We start from the raw sequence: 17,888 nt of genomic DNA, 5'->3' as shown, positions 1-17,888 counted from the left end.
GCTCTGTAGATGGGCTGGCATCTAGCTCCCCTTCTTCAGCCTTCTCCCCTGCCATTTCTTGCCACAAGCGCTCAGTCTTGGCAGTTATTGCTAGTAAATATGTGCCACCCTGAACTTCCTCTTTGTGGTGAAGGAAAGATACACCTGACTGGTCCTGAGAGGGAGTGAGATGTCACCAAAACAATTGTGTATTCTTACCAAAACTACTGTTGATAAATCACAATGTATTTATCTGTGTTCCCTCAGTTTTCACTTTCCTACTATCTCAGGATGCTTAGGATGGCAAGTATGTCCTTTTCCCAGCTAGATCAGTTGATTAAAGGACAGTGCTCATGAGGCCATTAGACATTTGTAACAGAGCAACTGTATCATGGCTGACATTTCTAATCCCACTAGCTGTCATGACCTGTATGTGTTGTTGGTTTGATAAAGAACTGAGTCAAAGATATGTATGTCATTGGTTTGGTATAAACCTACTGCTATTATTGGAAAGTTCTTAAAGAACCTGCTAATCCATCAAATCATTTTTTAATATTGAGGATAGCCTGCTTTATAGTATTATAGATTTTATCACATGTAAATTCTTTTGATATGCCTTAGTTAACAACATGGCCAATGAAATGATTTTATTTAAGTTGGTAGAAACTTCACTTGGTTTTTAATTGATGTTATCTGTAAAAATTAACATTCTTTAAGAACCATTTGGTAAGCCCCATAAATGCAGATATAAAGATGTAGGTATATCACTGTTCGCTCCAGAGAACAGTTACCAAGTAAGTGTGTTTTTATGTCAAATCTAAAAACTTTGAGAAAGCAGAAAAGATAGTAACCAAAACAGAGTGTTCTATCGAGCAGTTTTCTCCCCTTAGCAGTGACTAATTTCTGTCCACCCTTTCCTTAAATGATTGAATATTGGGGCCTTGCTTTTTTACCTCCTCTTTAACACAGGAAATATTTCTGATACTTATCTTCATGTGTGTGTTTGCTCATGTCTGTGCAATCTTCTGCAGTGGGGATATGAAAAGAAAGGTACTGAGTTCTATGACCCTTGAAAAACACCGTATAACCCTCAGAACTCTCTTTTCCTAATGAAAGTACTAGTGTGTTCTTATGCATACTTTTGTATAACAGGATTTATACTTATAATAGTTTGGCTATGTATTACTAATGAATTTTGATAGATGCAAACCAGGACTATCAATGTGTTGTTCTCTCGTTGTTCATTTCGCCTCTTTCACTCACTTACTTGAGAGGGCCCCTTGTAGCCCTCCTTAAGTCTACCTTTTGAAATTACCCAAGTGTCCAAAGTGAAAACTGACTGTATTCTTCTTCAACACAGACCACCTGGTGGCCCATGGTAGAATGGCAGAAAAGGAGGCCCGTCGGAAGTTCAAACAGATCGTCACAGCTGTCTATTTTTGTCACTGTCGGAACATTGTTCATCGTGATTTAAAAGCTGAAAATTTACTTCTGGATGCCAATCTGAATATCAAAATAGCAGGTGAGAACTGTACTGAGGATGTCAGACAGGGACAAAGGGGCTTTTCCTTGGGGTTCTTTAAGCAAGGGATTATCTGTTTCCGTCTCTTCAGAAAGAACTATTGTGAAAGTAAGGAAAATTTAAGATGAAAAGCAAATAGCCTGAAAATTGATAAACTTTAAAAGTACTCCCCCCCGCCCCCCCCCTTTTTTTTTTGTTGTTGAGTCTTATTGTCGCCCAGGCTGGAGTGCAACGGTGTAGTCTTGGCTCACTATAGCCTCCATCTCCCAGGTTCAAGTGATTCTCCTGCCTCAGCCTCCCAAGTAACTGGGATTACAGGTGAGCATCACCACACCTGGCTAATTTTTATATTTTTAGTAGAGTCGGGGTTTCGCCATGTTGGCCAGGCTGCTCTCGAACTCCTGACCTCTAGTGATCCGCCTGCCTTGGTCTCCCAAAGTGCTGGGATTACAGGCGTGAGCCACCACACCCGGCCTATTTATTTTAATTTAGTATCAGCTGGAACTAGGCTGGGGAGAAAGAAGGGAAAGGGTGATATTTAAAATACTATTACTTTGGTTAACAGGTTCTTTTTTAAATAATAAGAAATAAAATATGTAATAAAGTAGAAAGGAAAACTGCTAAAATTGTATACCCTCTCACCTTCACTTAAGAAGGTTGATTTATGTCACTGCTAACACAGAGCATACTTATTCTAAAGGCTGTAATTTTATGATAATTTAGGAAAAATAGATCTTAGAGTGGCTTATAGGCAGTCCAGCTTTTTGTCTTCTCAAATTTTACTAGTCTGCTTATCTGACAGTGCCTTAAAAGCACTTTTCACTGCCTCGATCTGTTCATTCTTTAGTAAACTATCAGTATTTTGCCTAATGAAGACAAACTCACCATTTACTGATAAAAGAAAGTGACTGCAATGTATAGAGAAACTGTAAATATGAAAATAAGCCATTTATGTTTGCTGACACTTTCTGGTGTAGCATCATGTATCCCCTGTCTCCCTGATAAAAGGAGGGGCATCTCATGCAGAAAACTGAAATATAGCTAGAATGTAATTGTCTTGAAAAGGCAAGGTATAAAGCAGTTCTAAGGATTTTCTTCCTTAGTAGAGGTGAGATTTGAGAGTTTGGATTTTTATCATAGGTCAAAGTTACCTAAGGGTACCTTTGCAGAGTCACAATTCTTCTGAGAGTTGCTTTTGTGTAGATAAGCCTGTTCACTTTTACATCCTGGAGCATCACCTAGCTTTTTATTTATCTGAAGCTGACGGCTACACTTTTGTTTAGAACTTTCACATCGTTTATAAGTTCTTTGAGTCCTGCACTAGCTTATTACCGAGTAACACAGGAATTAAAGACTTTCTTTATCTTATATAAAATCATGTTTTTCTTGCTCTCATGTCTGTTTTATTTTCTCTAAAGCTCTCTAGATATTGGTGGTTCCCACAGAGGTGTGTGGCATGGAAAAGCCTGGCAATTTCAAACCTTCTTTTGTTATTATTTGTTGGAGCTTCAATTAAATTAATAGTAATAATACCTAATAAGCTTCACAACCCTTAAAACTGTAATAAAAGATTGATTAATGTCTCATTATTACTATAACAAATTACCACAAACTTAGTGACTTGAAAAAACAGATTTGTTAGCCTGTAGTTCTGGAGGTCAGAAGTCCAAGCTGGGTCTCACAGGGTGAAAGTGAAGACAGCAGCAAGGACTGTTCCTCCTGGAGGCTCTGAAGGAAAAATGTGTCCTTGCCTTTTTTAGCTTCTAGAGGTCACCTGCATTCTTTAGCTCAGCCCCTTCCTTCCATCACTCCAACCTATGGCTTCCATTGTCACATCTCCTATTCCTAATTCCAGCCCTCCTGCTTCCCTCTTGCAAGAACCTTTGTCATTATATTGGGCTGTCTCAGATAACCGAGGACCATCTCTCTCCCACGCCTACCTTTTTTTGTTTTTGTTTTCGAGACAGAACCTCATTCTGTCACCCAGGCAGGAGGGCAGTGATGTGATCTCAGCTCACTGCAACCTCAGCCTCCTGAGTATCTGGGACTACAGGTACACACCCCATGCCCACATAACTTTTGTATTTTTAGTAGAGACGGGGTTTTACCATGTTGGCCATGCTGGTCTCGAACTCCTGGCCTCCAGCGATCCTCCCACCTTGGCCTCCCAAAGTGCTGGGAGCCACCATGTCCGGCCTCATCTCCCCATTTTAAGATCCTTAATCCTGTTAATACAGGTCCCTTTTACCATGTATGGTAACACATTCCCAAGTATGGGGGATTGGGATATAGATGTATTTTGGGGGCCATTATTCAACATGCCACAGATGTCGTTGTAAGGCTCTTTGGATTATAGATTAGGGTAGTGAGTTAAAAGAAGGCCCTGTGGACACGTGCCACCCACTCTGCACTGACTGGCCCACCTGGGTAGCAGAGGACACCCCCACTACCCCAAGCATTGAAGACATAGTTTATTTCCTCGTATCCTTTCTCCCTTGGGTGTAGTTGCGGTGGGGAAGGAGGGAAGGATGGGATGATCTCCATTCCTTGGGCTCTGCATCCGAGTCCGTGGTGCGCCACTGTACTGGGAGCTGTGGGGCCTGCTGCAGTGGGAGTGTGTGGAACACCTTGACCAAAGGGGAGTTTTGTCTTGTGTGTTTTGAAAAAGTCTTAATGAAGGGAATGTTGTTCATTCTTAGTAGTATAGTTTGCAGTTCTTAATGGCAAATAGTAAGTTTCAGTAGAAAACAAAACAAAAAGAAGGCCCTCTTTATATTCTCTAGTTTTATTTTCCCTCCGCTGACCCAAAGTTAAAAATTTTCTTAATGGTCCCTTGGTTCTTGATTTTGAATTTAGGATCATTTTGATTTAGTTAAAGAAATTTCTTTTTTTTTTTTTTTTTTTGAGATGGAATCTCACACTGTTGCCCAGGCTGGAGTGCAGTGGTGCGATCTCCGCTCACTGCAACCTCTGTCTTCTAGGTTCAAGCGATTCTCCTACCTCAGCCTCCTGTGTAGCTGGGATTACAGGCATGCGCCACCAAGTTCGGCTAATATTTTGTATTTTTAGTAGAGACGAGTTTTACTGTGTTGGCCAGGCTGGTCTTGAACTCCTGACCTCGTGGGATCTGCCTGCGTCAACCTCCCAAAGTGCTGGGATTATAGGCCTGAGCCACCACGCCTGGCCATTAAGGAAATTTCTATATCCTTTAGTTTTTACATTGAGAAACTCAGAGTAAAAACAGAGATTATTGATAATTGAAATTGGAAACTCTACTGAAATATTTGGGTAAGGAGATTTTTAAAGGTTTTTTTTGTTGTTGTTGTTAATAGTTAAATTCAAGGAGTCACAATGAGAGTGTCTACCTGCTGATATGTAATTACAGACTGCGGAGTGCTGGCAGCCAGCCTTGGGCTCTCTCTGTGTTAACACATATACTTTGGCAAGATTTTTAAGTTCATTAACCCAAAGTGTACATTTTTATTATTTGTTTTAAGAGCAAAACAAAAAAATATATGAGCACCTCTAGTTTTGCGGCCTGCTACAATACCTAACATTAGCTTTGCTCATACATTCTTTCTCTTACATGCCATCATTACTCAGTTTCTCAGTCATTGCCTGAACCTCCTTTCTTGCACATAAATTAAATAGAATTCTCATTCTCACCTCCCAGTTCTTTTTTGAACTTAATGGACTAGTGGGAGAAATACTTCTAGTTGAAGCCAACTAGAACATGACTAATTTTGGAGAGGTAGGTTGGATGTTTTTGACAGGATGAGGTCAGATAGGTAACGAAATCAACTTTAATTCTAAAAGCCAAAAGTAACTTTCAGATTCCTGATCTTTTCAATGGCCTCCCTTTTGGTAAAGTATTTTAAATCTCAGTAAGAAGAAACTACTATATATGAAAGAAACATGCGAGAGAGAAAAAGGTTTTTTTGGTTTTATTTTAAGAAGTTAGTCTTGGCGGCTCACGCCTGTAATCCCAGCACTTTGGGAGGCCAAGGCGGGCAGATCACCTGAGGTCAGGGGTTTGAGACCAGCCTGGCCAACGTGGTGAAAACCCGTCTCTACGAAAGTACACAAATTAGCTGGGCATGATGGCGGATGCCTGTAATCCCAGCTACTCGGGAGGCTGAGATGGAAGAATCACTTGAACCCAGGAGGCAGAGGTTGCAGTGAGCCGAGATTACGCCATTGCACTCCAACCTGGGCGAGAGAGCGAGACTCCATCTCAAAAAAAAAAAAAAAAGAAAAAGAAAAGGAGAAGTTAGTCTTAAGTAGTTCATCTTTAAAATAATCATATATGTTATAGTAGCAAAATAACTTGGAACTAATAAAACTCAGGAAGTATAAAAGACTCATGTTTTCTTTATGCCATTGTTTAAGTGATTTTAATGAAAGTAATCATGCATCCAGTTTCGTGTAGAAGATGAATAAATCGGTCTATGGATATTTGTGTTTACATTAATTTATTTTTACTTTTTGTATTAATGTGGTGATTTACATTTGATACTGTTTATTTGTTTGTTTTGTAGAGACAGGATCTCACTATGTTGCCTAGGCTGGTCTCAAACTCCTGGCCTCAAGCGATTCTCCTGCCTTGGCCTCCCAAAGTGCTAGGATTATAGGTGTGAGCCACTATGACCACCCCTTCCCTCTCTTTTTTAAGAAACTGGGTCACCTTCTGTTGCCCAGGCTGGAATGCAGTGGCATAATCATAGCTCACTGCAGCCTCAACCTCCTGGGCTCAAGTGATCCTCTTGCCTCAGCCTCCTGAGTAGCTGGGACTACAGGCATGTTCCACCACACCTGGCTAATTTTAAAAATTTTTTGTAGAGATGGGGTGTCACTATGTTGCTTAGCCTGGTCTCAAACTCTTGGCCTCAACCAATCCTCCCTCCTTAGCCTCCCAAAGTATTAGGATTACAGGCATGAGCCACATGCCTGGCCTACATTTGATATTTGATACTGTAAAAAGGTAGCTATCACAACTGTCCATACTAGTTCTCTTCAAGAGAATAAATGTTCCCTAGATAGGTAGATATTAGTCATAGATATTATAAGTTATAATTATAGTACAAGTTATATGTTCAGTTATAAATATTATAAGATTCAGCTGAGCAAGGTGGCATGCATCTGTAGTTCCAGCTAGTTGAGATCAAGGCTGAGGCAGGAGTCTCACTTGGACTCAGGAGTCTGAGTCTAGCCTCATAGTGATACCTTGTCTACTGAAAAAAAAAAAAAAAAAAAAAAAAACGGATTGAACCATTATTCCATTGTTTATGATTTTTTTGTACTTAATTCTTATTTATGAATTTTTGTTCTAGTTCTATTTCTAGAGAGAATAAAGCCCAGGTGAATAACTTTGTTTTATTTCTGGTTTTAGAATTATTAATAACAAATCCATGTTCTTAATGGCAGTAGCAAACCTGTCTTCTGTAGAATTTTTAAAAAGATGTTTCTGTGATTAGTAATACAGAAGCAGCTTTGATCATTTTCAGAATAAAGAACTTTACGACAGGGAGAGGTGGCTCATGCGCATAATCTCAGCACTTTGGGAAGCCGAAGTGGGAAGATCACTTGAGGCCAGGATTTTGAGACCTGGGGCAACATAGTGAGATTCCATCTCCTTTTTATTAAGAAGAAAAAAGAAAAAAAAAAAGAATTTTATTTGTAAAGGCAGTCACCAAGTCTAGAACTAAGAATTTGTGGAGGTAATCTAGAATCTTATCTGTTAATGAAGCCTCCTTACATAATGGCACAGAAGAGAAAAAAGAAGTGTGAAACATGACTCCAGCCCTAAAGAACTCAGGCTATTTGGGCAGCAAACATTTAGATCTTTGAAAAGCTAGTAACACCAAAATTATGCTTTGCATATCTATAATGTACCTCACAAAGCATTTTTACATATATCACCCAATTTTATTATTTGGCATGCAAATATAGCTTATTAAAATCTCTTCATCTTCTGGCACATTTAACTCTCCAAAACCTCTGAATTTCTTGTAAAGAGCACCCAAGCAAGGTATAGAGAATCCCCATGCTGGGAAACGAATAGGATTCTTGGCCTCCGACTTTTAACTTTTCTGGCCTGAGACGTGTAAGGATCCACAGAGGGGCAGTGGAAGGACGGGGAGGCACAACGCAGCTCAGTCAGCATGGAGCCAGCATCGCTGGATGACAGTACCCTTAACAGCTACCAAATTATAGTTGGATACAATAGAAGAGATGTTACAAGGCACGTCATGACTCATTATCACATTAATTGTACAGTCTAATTAGCATAGGAGTTCAGAGGATGATAGAACTACTTAGTTTGTAAGATTCCACCAGATTGTCAGTTCCACAGGGACTGTAACCATGTCCTGTTTATTGTCACACTCCTGCTGGCTCATACCTGCCCGTTCTGTAGCAGGTGCCCCCCAGCTTTGTCGAACTGAAGTTCAGGCAGTACTGATGAGGACATGAATATTGTATTAAGGACGTGGCATTTGAGGTGCGTCCAGTGTCATGTGATTAGGTGATCAGGTGTGAAGGAGAGAATTCCATCAAGTGTTAATAAGGCACCTGTCAGTTGCAGACACTGATCTAGGCACGGGGTACGGCAGCCAGTAAGATAACCCCTTGGAACTAACATTCTAATGGAGAGAAATAGACCGTAAATACAAATAAGCTCTCGTAGAGCTGTGACAAAGATAAACTCGAGTAACATGGCAGAATGATTTGTGTGAGAGGTACTGCTTTTAGCCAGGATCTTCAAAATGTTCCATGCAGAAAGAAGAACACTGCGAAGGCCTGAGAGAGATGAATTCAACATAGAAGAAAGGGGTAGAAGAAAGTCCAGCATGGCTGGAGATAATAGATAAAATGGGAAGTGGAAGAAGTTGGGATGAGAGAGATGGCAAAGGCCGGTTGCATGTGGTTAGGATGTGGGATTTCATTTAGGTTCCAGTGGGCACTGAGCTGGAGCAGCATGGGCAGCAGTAGAATGCACAAGGTCTATTTGAAAAAAAAAAAAAAAAAGGATGAGCAGCTCAGTGAAAGGGAAGGTTAAAGGAGGGGAGTCTCCCCAAGAAGGCAGGAGAGGTAAATGTTTATACTAGATTGAGATCATTTGAATGTAAGACTTATTAATCCAATTCAGTATGGAGAAGGCAAAAAGCTGGAAGCTGAGGGAAGGGAAGGGCCTCCTGGCAATCGGAAGGCCAGTTAAAGGCTGTGAATGGTAAAATCCTGCATGAGGGTGATGGTGGCAGTAGACATGCAAAGGAAGAAAACGGCAACAAATTCAAGAGAGAAAGCAAGCGAGAATTTCTAGGACCAGATAACCAATCATGTATCTTGGCCAGGAAGAGGAAATTTTGAAAGATATGTTTAGAAAAAAATAAAATTTTCTTACGGATTATATTAAACTATCAAAAAAATGGTGTTTTAAAAATGGTTGCTGTATTGCTATTTGAAAGTAATTTTAATGTCCTTGTCCCCAAAGATTTAAGTAGCAAGGTGGCTATATTTAAAATAGATTGCCTAGGCCGGGCATGGTGGCTGACGCCTGTCATCCCAGCACATTGGGAGGCCGAGGTGGGCGAAATCACCTGAGGTCGGGAGTTTGAGACCAGCCTGACCAACATGGAGAAACCCCGTCTCTAGTAATACAAAATTAGCCCGGCATGATGGCGCATGCCTGTAATCCCAGCTACTCAGGAGGCTGAGGCAGGAGAATCGCTTGAACCCAGGAGGCGGAGGTTGCGGTGAGCCAAGATCGTGCCATTGCTCTCCAGCCTGGGCAACAAGAGTGAAACTCTGTCTCAAAAAAAAAAAAAAAAAAAAAATAGATTGCCTAAGAAAAACCTGAAATGTAGCTGGCTTACTCCCTGAAGAAAATTTCTTTCAAATACTCAGACGTTATGAGAATGTTTTGAAAATTGTGGAAACTTTTTTTTTAAACCTAAGGAAGTTGGAAACTTTTGTCTTTAAATGTCGACTCCCAGAATGGTCTCCATGAGATCGTTTCCACTCCCGTGTTATTGTTTTAGTTGGCAATCAGTAGACAGCAAAGATCAGAAATGCAACTATAGAAATGCTAATATTCTGGAAAGAATTTTCAGAGCATGGATTTAAGGTACTATGGAAAATTTTGACCTTAATGCAGTGAGAGCTAGATCATTTTATTTTTTTTAGGGAGAAATTAAAACATTTCCTAACTCAATTGACCTTTTACCCTTAGTATGACTATACTGAGGTACCATCATATAGAAAAGAAAGGTTGGAAACCTTGGATTTTTGAGTACCCTTCCACAGTGTGATGATTGACAGTGTCTCTGACTGGTCACAGGAAGTAGTTATGCGGTATTCATTATGTCAATCTAAATTTTATTTCATGATTCTAACGCCCTTTTTTTAGGCTGTCATTCATTGCACCTCACAGGTTGACACGTCCAATAAATTGAGACCATAGAGGCCTTTGTGTTTGTCCTGAATTCAGGTCATAATAGAGTCTAGGAATGTTAACAGCTAGACCTGTGTTCTCGCCCTGAAGTGGCATATGACCATTACCAAGAAGCTGCTAAATAACCTTCCTTTATGTTGATCCTTGGGAAAATAAAATTTGAAATATTATCTCTCTTGAATCCTATTCCTGAGACTAGAACTTTACAAATTTGTATTCTACTTAATGTCATATCTATATTTTTAAATATTAAGATTATTGGCCGGGCGCGGTGGCTCAAGCCTGTAATTCCAGCACTTTGGGAGGCCGAGATGGGCGGATCACGAGGTCAGGAGATCGAGACCATCCTGGCTAACCCGGTGAAACCCCGTCTCTACTAAAAAAAATACAAAAAACTAGCCGGGCGAGATGGTGGGCGCCTGTAGTCCCAGCTACTCGGGAGGCTGAGGCAGGAGAATGGCGTAAACCCGGGAGGCGGAGCTTGCAGTGAGCTGAGATCCGGCCACGGCACTCCAGCCTGGGCCACAGAGCGAGACTCCGTCTCAAAAAAAAAAAAAAAAAAAAAAAAAAAGATTATTAACTTAGTTTAACACAGAAAAACGTTGATGTTACGGGAGGGTGCACTGTATGTAGCCTATGGTTTCATGTAACTCTTGAAACACCGAAGTGTGACACCTGAGGCTGTGTAAACAGAGGCCAGCCTGATAAGCTGAGAATCAAGAATTTGATGCTTAACCATAGACTCCTCTTACTCACACTTCTAGCTTGTGTGAAGTGACTTCTCTATTACTTTTCCTCAGCCTCAAGGATTTTCATGCCATTATGTATTAATTGCATGTCACTTATTTTGGGGATAATTAGAAAAAGGGGGATTGAGAAGTTGAGAATAGAAAAGGGGAGAGAAGCAAAGGGCAGAAAAGAAATGGAAGCTTTTGCTTTGAGGCCTTGTAGGGGGTGGGGGGTGGAAAAAAAAGCGTGGGAGAAGCCTGAGCCCGAAAGCTTGCCTCCTCCCTCTACAGGGAAAGGGAGTTGAGCGGAGTGTAAGAGGGTGGATGGCATGTGCTTCTGACCTACCAAAGCATCTGGAAATTTCAGAATGCTGTTTGTCTCTGAGACTGTGTTGGGCATAGCATTGAATAAAGTGTGGATCCGTAAGTATGTGAAGTGATATTCCGCAGTGTATACATATATCATAACGTGTACGATGTACCCTGTAAATATACACAATTATTGTAACTTGCCCATTAAAATGAAACTGAAAATATAAATAAAACATGAGCAGTGATGATTAAAAGCCAAAGTTTCATCTTAATCTGTATAATATCTAGAACACAGAAAAATAAGTTTATCGGCATTTTATTGAAGCTGCAGAAAATGCCAGCTTTGAAAAATCTCTAGCAAGCAAGGTATGGTTTAAGGAAATTCGGTGTACACTTAACCTATAGTTTGTTTCCTTTCCTTTCCTTTCTCCTTTTCCTTCCTTCCTTCCTTCCTTCCTTCCTTCCTTCCTTCCTTCCTTCCTTCCTTCCCTCCCTCCCTCTTTCTTCTCCTTCTCTTCTGTTTTCTTTCTCTTTCTTTTCTTTTCTCTTCTCTTCTGTTTTTCTTTTTCTTTCTTTCTTTTCTTTCTCTCGCTTTTCTCTCTCCTTCCTTCCCTTCCTTCCCTTCCTCTCCTTCCTTCCTTCCTCACTCCCTCCCCTCCCTCTCCTCTCCCTCTCCCTTTCTTTCTTTTCTTTCTCTCCTTCCTTCTTCCTTTCCCCCTCCCTCTCTCCTTCTTCTCCTTCTCTTCTGTTTTCTTTCTCTTTCTCTCTCTCTTTCTTTCTTCCTTCCTTCCTTTCTTTCCTTCTCTCTCTTTTCTCTCTTCCTTCCTTCCTTCTCTCCTCTCCTCTCTTTTCTTCTCCTCTCCTCTCCCCCCCTTTCTTTTTTTTTTCTTTTCTTCCTCTCTGTCTTTCCCTCTTTTCTCTCTCTCTCTTTCTCTTCCTTCCCTCCCTCCTTCCCTCTCTTCCTCCCTTCAGTCCCTCTCTCCCTCCCTGTCACCCAGACTGGAGTGCAATGGTGCAATCATAGCTCACTGTAACCTTGAACTCATGGGCTCAGGGGATTCTCCCACTTCAGCCTCCCAAGTAGCTGGGACTACAGGTATTTGTTACCATGCCTGGCTAATTTTTAAATTTTTTGTAGAGATGGGATTTTGTTTTGCTGCTCAGGCTGGTCCTGAATTTTTGAGCTCAAGGGATCTTCTTACCCCGCCTCCCTAAGTGTTGGGATTACAAGCATGAGTGACTATGCCCAGCCTCTTACCTGTAGTTTTTAGTTTAAGATATTTTAGAAGAACATTGATATTCTATCCATTTAGAGTAGTGTTTTACTTTTATTAGTGGATATAGAAACTATATCTGCTATAGAAGAACTGTAGAACTATAGAAAAGTTATAGAAACTTAGAGTTCTTATAGGAACTCTAAGAACTTTTATGTAAGTCTGCCCAAGATCATATTTCCTCATGAGGATCGTAAGCTCTTCAAATGCAAGTTGATGTTGGGAAGGGACTAACAGATCACTCAGAGTGCTCCTTCACTCTGATTCTGAGGGAGGCTTTATTGTGTAAAGTGTGTTGGAAGCCAGGCGTGGTAGCACGCACCTGTAGTCCCAGCTACTCAGGAGGCTGAGATCGAAGGGTTGCTTGAGCCCCAGAGGTTGAAGCTGCAGTAAGCTTTGATTTGCACCACTGCTCTCTAGCCTAGGCGACAGAGCGAGACCCTGTCTCTCAAAATAAATAAAGAAATAAATAAAAATGTTTACTTTTTGTGTATAGATGAGGTCTCGCTCTGTCGCCCAGTTTGGTCTTGAACTCCTAAGCTCAAGCGATCTTCCTGCCTCAGCCTCCCAAAGTGCTAGGATTACAGGCATGAGCCACTGTGCCTGACCTGAAACATTCTTTTAATGTGATATTATAGAAATTTAAAATTAAAGCGATGTCAAAAAGAGTGAGGCTGACTTTTTAGGCAAGCCTTTGCAAGGTGGCAGAATATTAGTAAAAGTCCCCATTATTATCAGAATCTGGTTGTCATTTATGAGTTCTGAAATATACCTTATCAGTTCTCTTAAAATCATAAGAGAGGGAATATAATATCTGTATCAGTTTTCTTAGCATCAGAAAGTCAGTTTGCTAGTGGTAGGCATGGGTATTTCATCTAATCTTTTTAAAATATCCTGATTTGTGTGGTCTTTGGCTCATCTTTGCGGAGACTATACACAGACCATCCTTAATTTACCACCTCAAGTAGTATACAGGATCTTTTCCCAGCCAGTGATTTCTGAATCCTCAGAGATTCTCAATATTCCAAGAGATTCATGTCATACAAAGTGATAAGGATTCTTCTATTTTTTAGACGTTAATACATGAAATAATTACTTAGGTCTTTCCACCCTTCTTAAAGGAATAGTTTGAGAGCCTCTGAGTATAAATTGAGTCTACCTGCTGGCAGGATGCTAATGAGCATGCTTATGACTTGGTCATTCCATTTATTGTTCAAGTAGTTGGTTATCATAATAGCTTTGACCAGGGTGCAGTTTTTCATTGTATTTTATTAAGTTTACATCTGTTATGGATCACTAGATTATATAAAGCATAAAGAACACTAATGTTGAAATTCAAACTGATGAGGATAAAAATGATAATTCTATAATGCCTCAAGACAACCTTCACCAAATTCATGAATTGTCTTCATTTGGCCATAATTCTTATACAGCACATCAAATGGTATTTCTAGGGCCTGAAAAAACAAAGTTTTAAAATGTTACATTACATACATACACACAAAATATGTATATACCACATGTATACACATTTTTTACACACATATCCGTATCTATATCTCTCTATATATGTTATATCCAGTTTGATTTATTGGGAATAAAGGCTATCTACATTCATAGTGTATTATTTACAAATAAGTGCTAGTAAGTAATAACCCAGTATTTGTTAATCCGTTTCATTATTTAAAAACAAAGCACAAAAATAATTCATATAATCAAGTCTGGTTTTTAGGTTCAAACATGTAAGTCTTCCAAATCCTAGGTCATGAGAAGTATTCATCTATTTTGTGTATTATAATCTCAGTATATTTGTGACTTCCAGAGCCAGATACAGTGGGTCATGCTTGTAATCCCAGCACTTTGGGAGGCCAAGGCTGGAAGATCCCTTGAGACCAGCCTGGGCAACATAATAAGACCCCGTCTCTATCCCACTGCCCACACCCCCCGCCCCATCAAAAAAAAAAAAATACACACACACACATATATATGGCTTCCTACTAAACATGATATATCAATTTTAAATAAATACTTTTTCTTGCATAATTAAAATAAATAGTGTGGTCACTTGTATGATGGGATAATATGAATTTGTCTTAAAATTCATAGTGAACTTTCAAATTAATTTTTAATGTACTGATGTAAAATAAAATGTCTTTTAGCTAAAGTCACTTCTGTATCATAAATCATACAAAAATGACAACATTATTTTTAAAATTTCTTTCCTGGGAGGTTTTTAAGATAATACATTCCTTTGAAAGGAGTTCGTCAGTCAGAAAAGTTGGAAAATAAAAGGTAACTATACTGATTTCTTTACATTCTAATCCAAGTGTAACATGGTTTTCTTGATCAGATTGAGAGAGTCTCTGAACTGTTGATAGAATCTTCTTCAGGAAAGCCCCATTTCTCTAGAATATACCAATTGCCTCTCTGGAACTTTTCCTTAAAACTCATCCATTGGTTATAATTATATAGTTACATGTGTGCTGGTTTCATGTGTGTCTCCCCCAGTGGACTAATCTGCTACATGAGGGCAGGGACCATATCTGTCTTGTTCACCTTGTACTGAGAATACATTTGTGGTCCATCAAAAAATTGAGGAGGGAGGCCAGGTGTGGTGGCTGATACTTGTAATCCCAGTACTTTGGGAGGCCCAGGTGGGCAGATACCTGAGGTCAGGAGTTTGAGACCAGCCTGGCCAATATGGTGAAATCTTGTCTCTACTAAAAATACAAAAATCAGCTGCGTATGATCACACATGCCTATAGTCCCAGCTACTTGGGAGGCTGAAACAGGAGAATTGCTTGAACCCAGGAGATGGAGGCTGCAGTGACCCGAGATGGTGGCACTGCACTCCAGCCTGGGTGAGAGAGTGAGACTATATCTCAAAAAAAAAAAAAAAAAAAAAGAGGAGGGGAGTACTTTATTCCCATTATCATATTTTTACATTACCTTTCAGCTGCGTTACTTTTCAGATGTCAGCTTTCGAGGTTTTGTTTTTGTTTTTGTTTTTTTGTTAGCTTTGATCTAAGATAGTATTTTGTTACCTACTCTTAATTTCTAGGTAACACCTTAGAGCTTCTTAAGTGACAATCCTATCTTCTTTTCTCTAAAAGTAGGCTTCTGCTTATCAGACCATATGTCTTAGTTTTTAATTTGGAAAATGTTTTTTTTTGTTTTGTTTTGTTTGTTTGTTTGTTTGAGACAGAGTCTCACTGTGTCACCCAGGCTGGAGTGCAGTGGCCTGATCTCTGCCCACTGCAAGCTCTGCCTCCTGGGTTCAAGTGATTCAAGAGAATTTAAGGGGACACTGATTCATCATGTTCTGTAAAAGGCACACTAAAATTTTGTATACCATGCTCACCTGTCATTATTAGAAACTTACCTGATTAAATGATTAGGCTTTTATTGTTCTTATTGATATTCTTTAAAATCATGACTATGATATACTCATTAATGTTTTTAAGAATTCCAATGAGTACTGTTTGCATGTGTTGTAGAAAGTGTCTCATAATCCTTTCCTTTATACATCTAGTCAGTACTAAGTTTGATGCAAAGATTCTATATTGAGGAGGTGTTTGGAGGTTTGTGTGAGAAGGGTTGGATGTTGCTATCTAGAATAAATAGAATGGAGAAGATTGGTTTATTACCTCATTTAAAATAGCTAAGTTCAGCTCTCCTACCTGCTAAGGTGTTTTGGGATAAAAATACATAAGTCTGGCCGGGCGCGGTGGCTCACGTCTGTAATCCCAGCACTTTGGGAGGCCGAGACGGGCGGATCACAAGGTCAGGAGATGGAGACTATCCTGGCTAACACGGAGAAACCCCGTCTCTACTAAAAATACAAAAAATTAGCCAGGCGTGGTGGTGTGCGCCTATAGTCCCAGCTACTTGGGAGGCTGAGGCAGGAGAATGTCGTGAATCCGGGAGGCGGAGCTTGCAGTGAGCAGAGATCAAGTCACTGCGCTCCAGCCTGGGTGAAAGAGCGAGACTCCGTCTCAAAAAAAAAAAAAAAAAACATAAGTCACTCACTGGAAACGCCAATCTAATGCTGGTCCAAATCTCTCCCCAAATAAGATGATTACTTGATTTTTTTTTTCCTTGAAGGAATTTTCTCGTGTGTATATATGCTAAGGCTGTGAGTCGGGAGTTTTTGGCATTACTTCTCTATTAGCTCCTAGTGAGGAAGTTCAGCCAGGGGTTGAAGTGATTACTAAATACTGAGGACTTCCCAAGATCTGTTTTTAAGAGTGAACTAATATTGTGACTTCTGAGAACTTTGAAACCATCCTTCATCACTACCACAATTCTGAGATTCACACACTTGACTCTTGTTTTGTTCAATTTCAAATAAATCCTTTGGGTCACATGATTTGGCCAGTGACATTATATAGGAAAAGCAGATTTAGTTCCTTATTAGCGTCATGTTCCATTTTAATAGTCAACAGAACATTCTAAATCCTATTTATATGCTGTTCTACACCAGTCTCGATCTTTGGTTCTTTGAGTCATTTCTAGCAACAGCATTTATAATTATTAGAAATTTCTAATAATTGGAAATTAAGGATCTAGTTATTTCTGTCTTCATCTTTGTCTCTAATTGCAAATGCAGTATTGGGATTGTGAATCCTCAGAAGCTTTTAGCTTTGAAAACATGAAGGATCTTGTCACAGTGATTTTTGGTGAGGTTGTTCATTTAGGATAAGTAAATATCTTCCCACTTCACTTTTTCCCTCTGCTCCCCGCTTCCAAGCTGTTTACTTATACGGCAGGGAAGTGAAGCACAAGTTACCCTTGGAAGGCAGGGTTGGCTGTCACTCAAAGCTGTACTGTATTGCCTTAGGAGACACTGAGAACACTAGTACTGGCTGGGAAGTTGTGCTTAATCTGTTTACATCTGCTTTGGATTGTTCTTTGGTTAACCAAAGAAGAAGTCAAGTTCATTGCTCTAAAGAGGTAGACCAAATAAGAAAATTTCCTGTTGCAGTTGCCCTGATTTATAAATTAATGCCACCCGTTTTGCTCTTTTCCCTTACCACATACACATATCCAGTTGATGATATACTTATCTTTAGGGATATCAGTTATCACTACCTTATATATCCCCAGGCTCCTGATCTCACCTTCAACAAAGAATTCCAAGTCTCAAAATTAATAGTAAGCTCTGGTATTTAAGCCATCCTAGAAGATAGTCATATGGTTCGAGTTAAAGTCTCCTGCTCTGTATTAAGAGAAAGGGATTTAAGTTGCCATTTCAGCCTGCGGACAAATGCTAACCAACCAGGGTGCTGGGGGTTGGACAGCAACTTAACAAATTATATTGAGAGCCACTTGTGAGTGGAGAAATAAATGACCATGGCCACATGAAGAGACCAACTTCGCTCCACTCATGTGGCTTCTGTTGTGTAGCTGTGCGTATCCATCTTAACCAGCTTCTTCTGTTTCTCCCTGTTCTTCCATAACTCTTTAGAATATTCATCATTTGAATGTTGCATCTGTAGGTCTTTCCCGTTGCCAGTAAATAAGCAGTAAGGGATATCAAGTATTTTATCGACATCAGTACCTGAGAATTATGTAAAACTAACTGTTCAGTGTTTTTGTTCTTATTGTTCAAGATGATGTCT

The 17,888-nt window shown here is 39.8% G+C and overlaps 1 protein-coding gene across 9 annotated transcripts in view; it reads left to right on the top strand.

The window, feature by feature from the left end:
* The window catches only part of SIK3 (SIK family kinase 3), a 299,785-nt gene that overhangs the window by 214,214 nt on the left and 67,683 nt on the right, over positions 1–17,888 (top strand). For all 9 annotated transcript variants that reach the window (XR_013404311.1, XR_013404312.1, XM_077964365.1 and 6 more), the window contains one exon: positions 1,340–1,501. Coding sequence is in view for 7 of the 9 variants with exons in the window: in XM_077964365.1 (XP_077820491.1) it covers positions 1,340–1,501 (162 nt within the window). In the remaining 2 variants the exon portion in view is untranslated. The remainder of the gene's footprint in view (positions 1–1,339; positions 1,502–17,888) is intronic.

Source organism: Macaca mulatta, chromosome 14, assembly GCF_049350105.2.
Source record: "Macaca mulatta isolate MMU2019108-1 chromosome 14, T2T-MMU8v2.0, whole genome shotgun sequence".
Classification (NCBI taxonomy): Eukaryota; Metazoa; Chordata; class Mammalia; order Primates; family Cercopithecidae; genus Macaca; species Macaca mulatta.
This window is presented reverse-complemented; position numbering and strand designations above follow the sequence as displayed.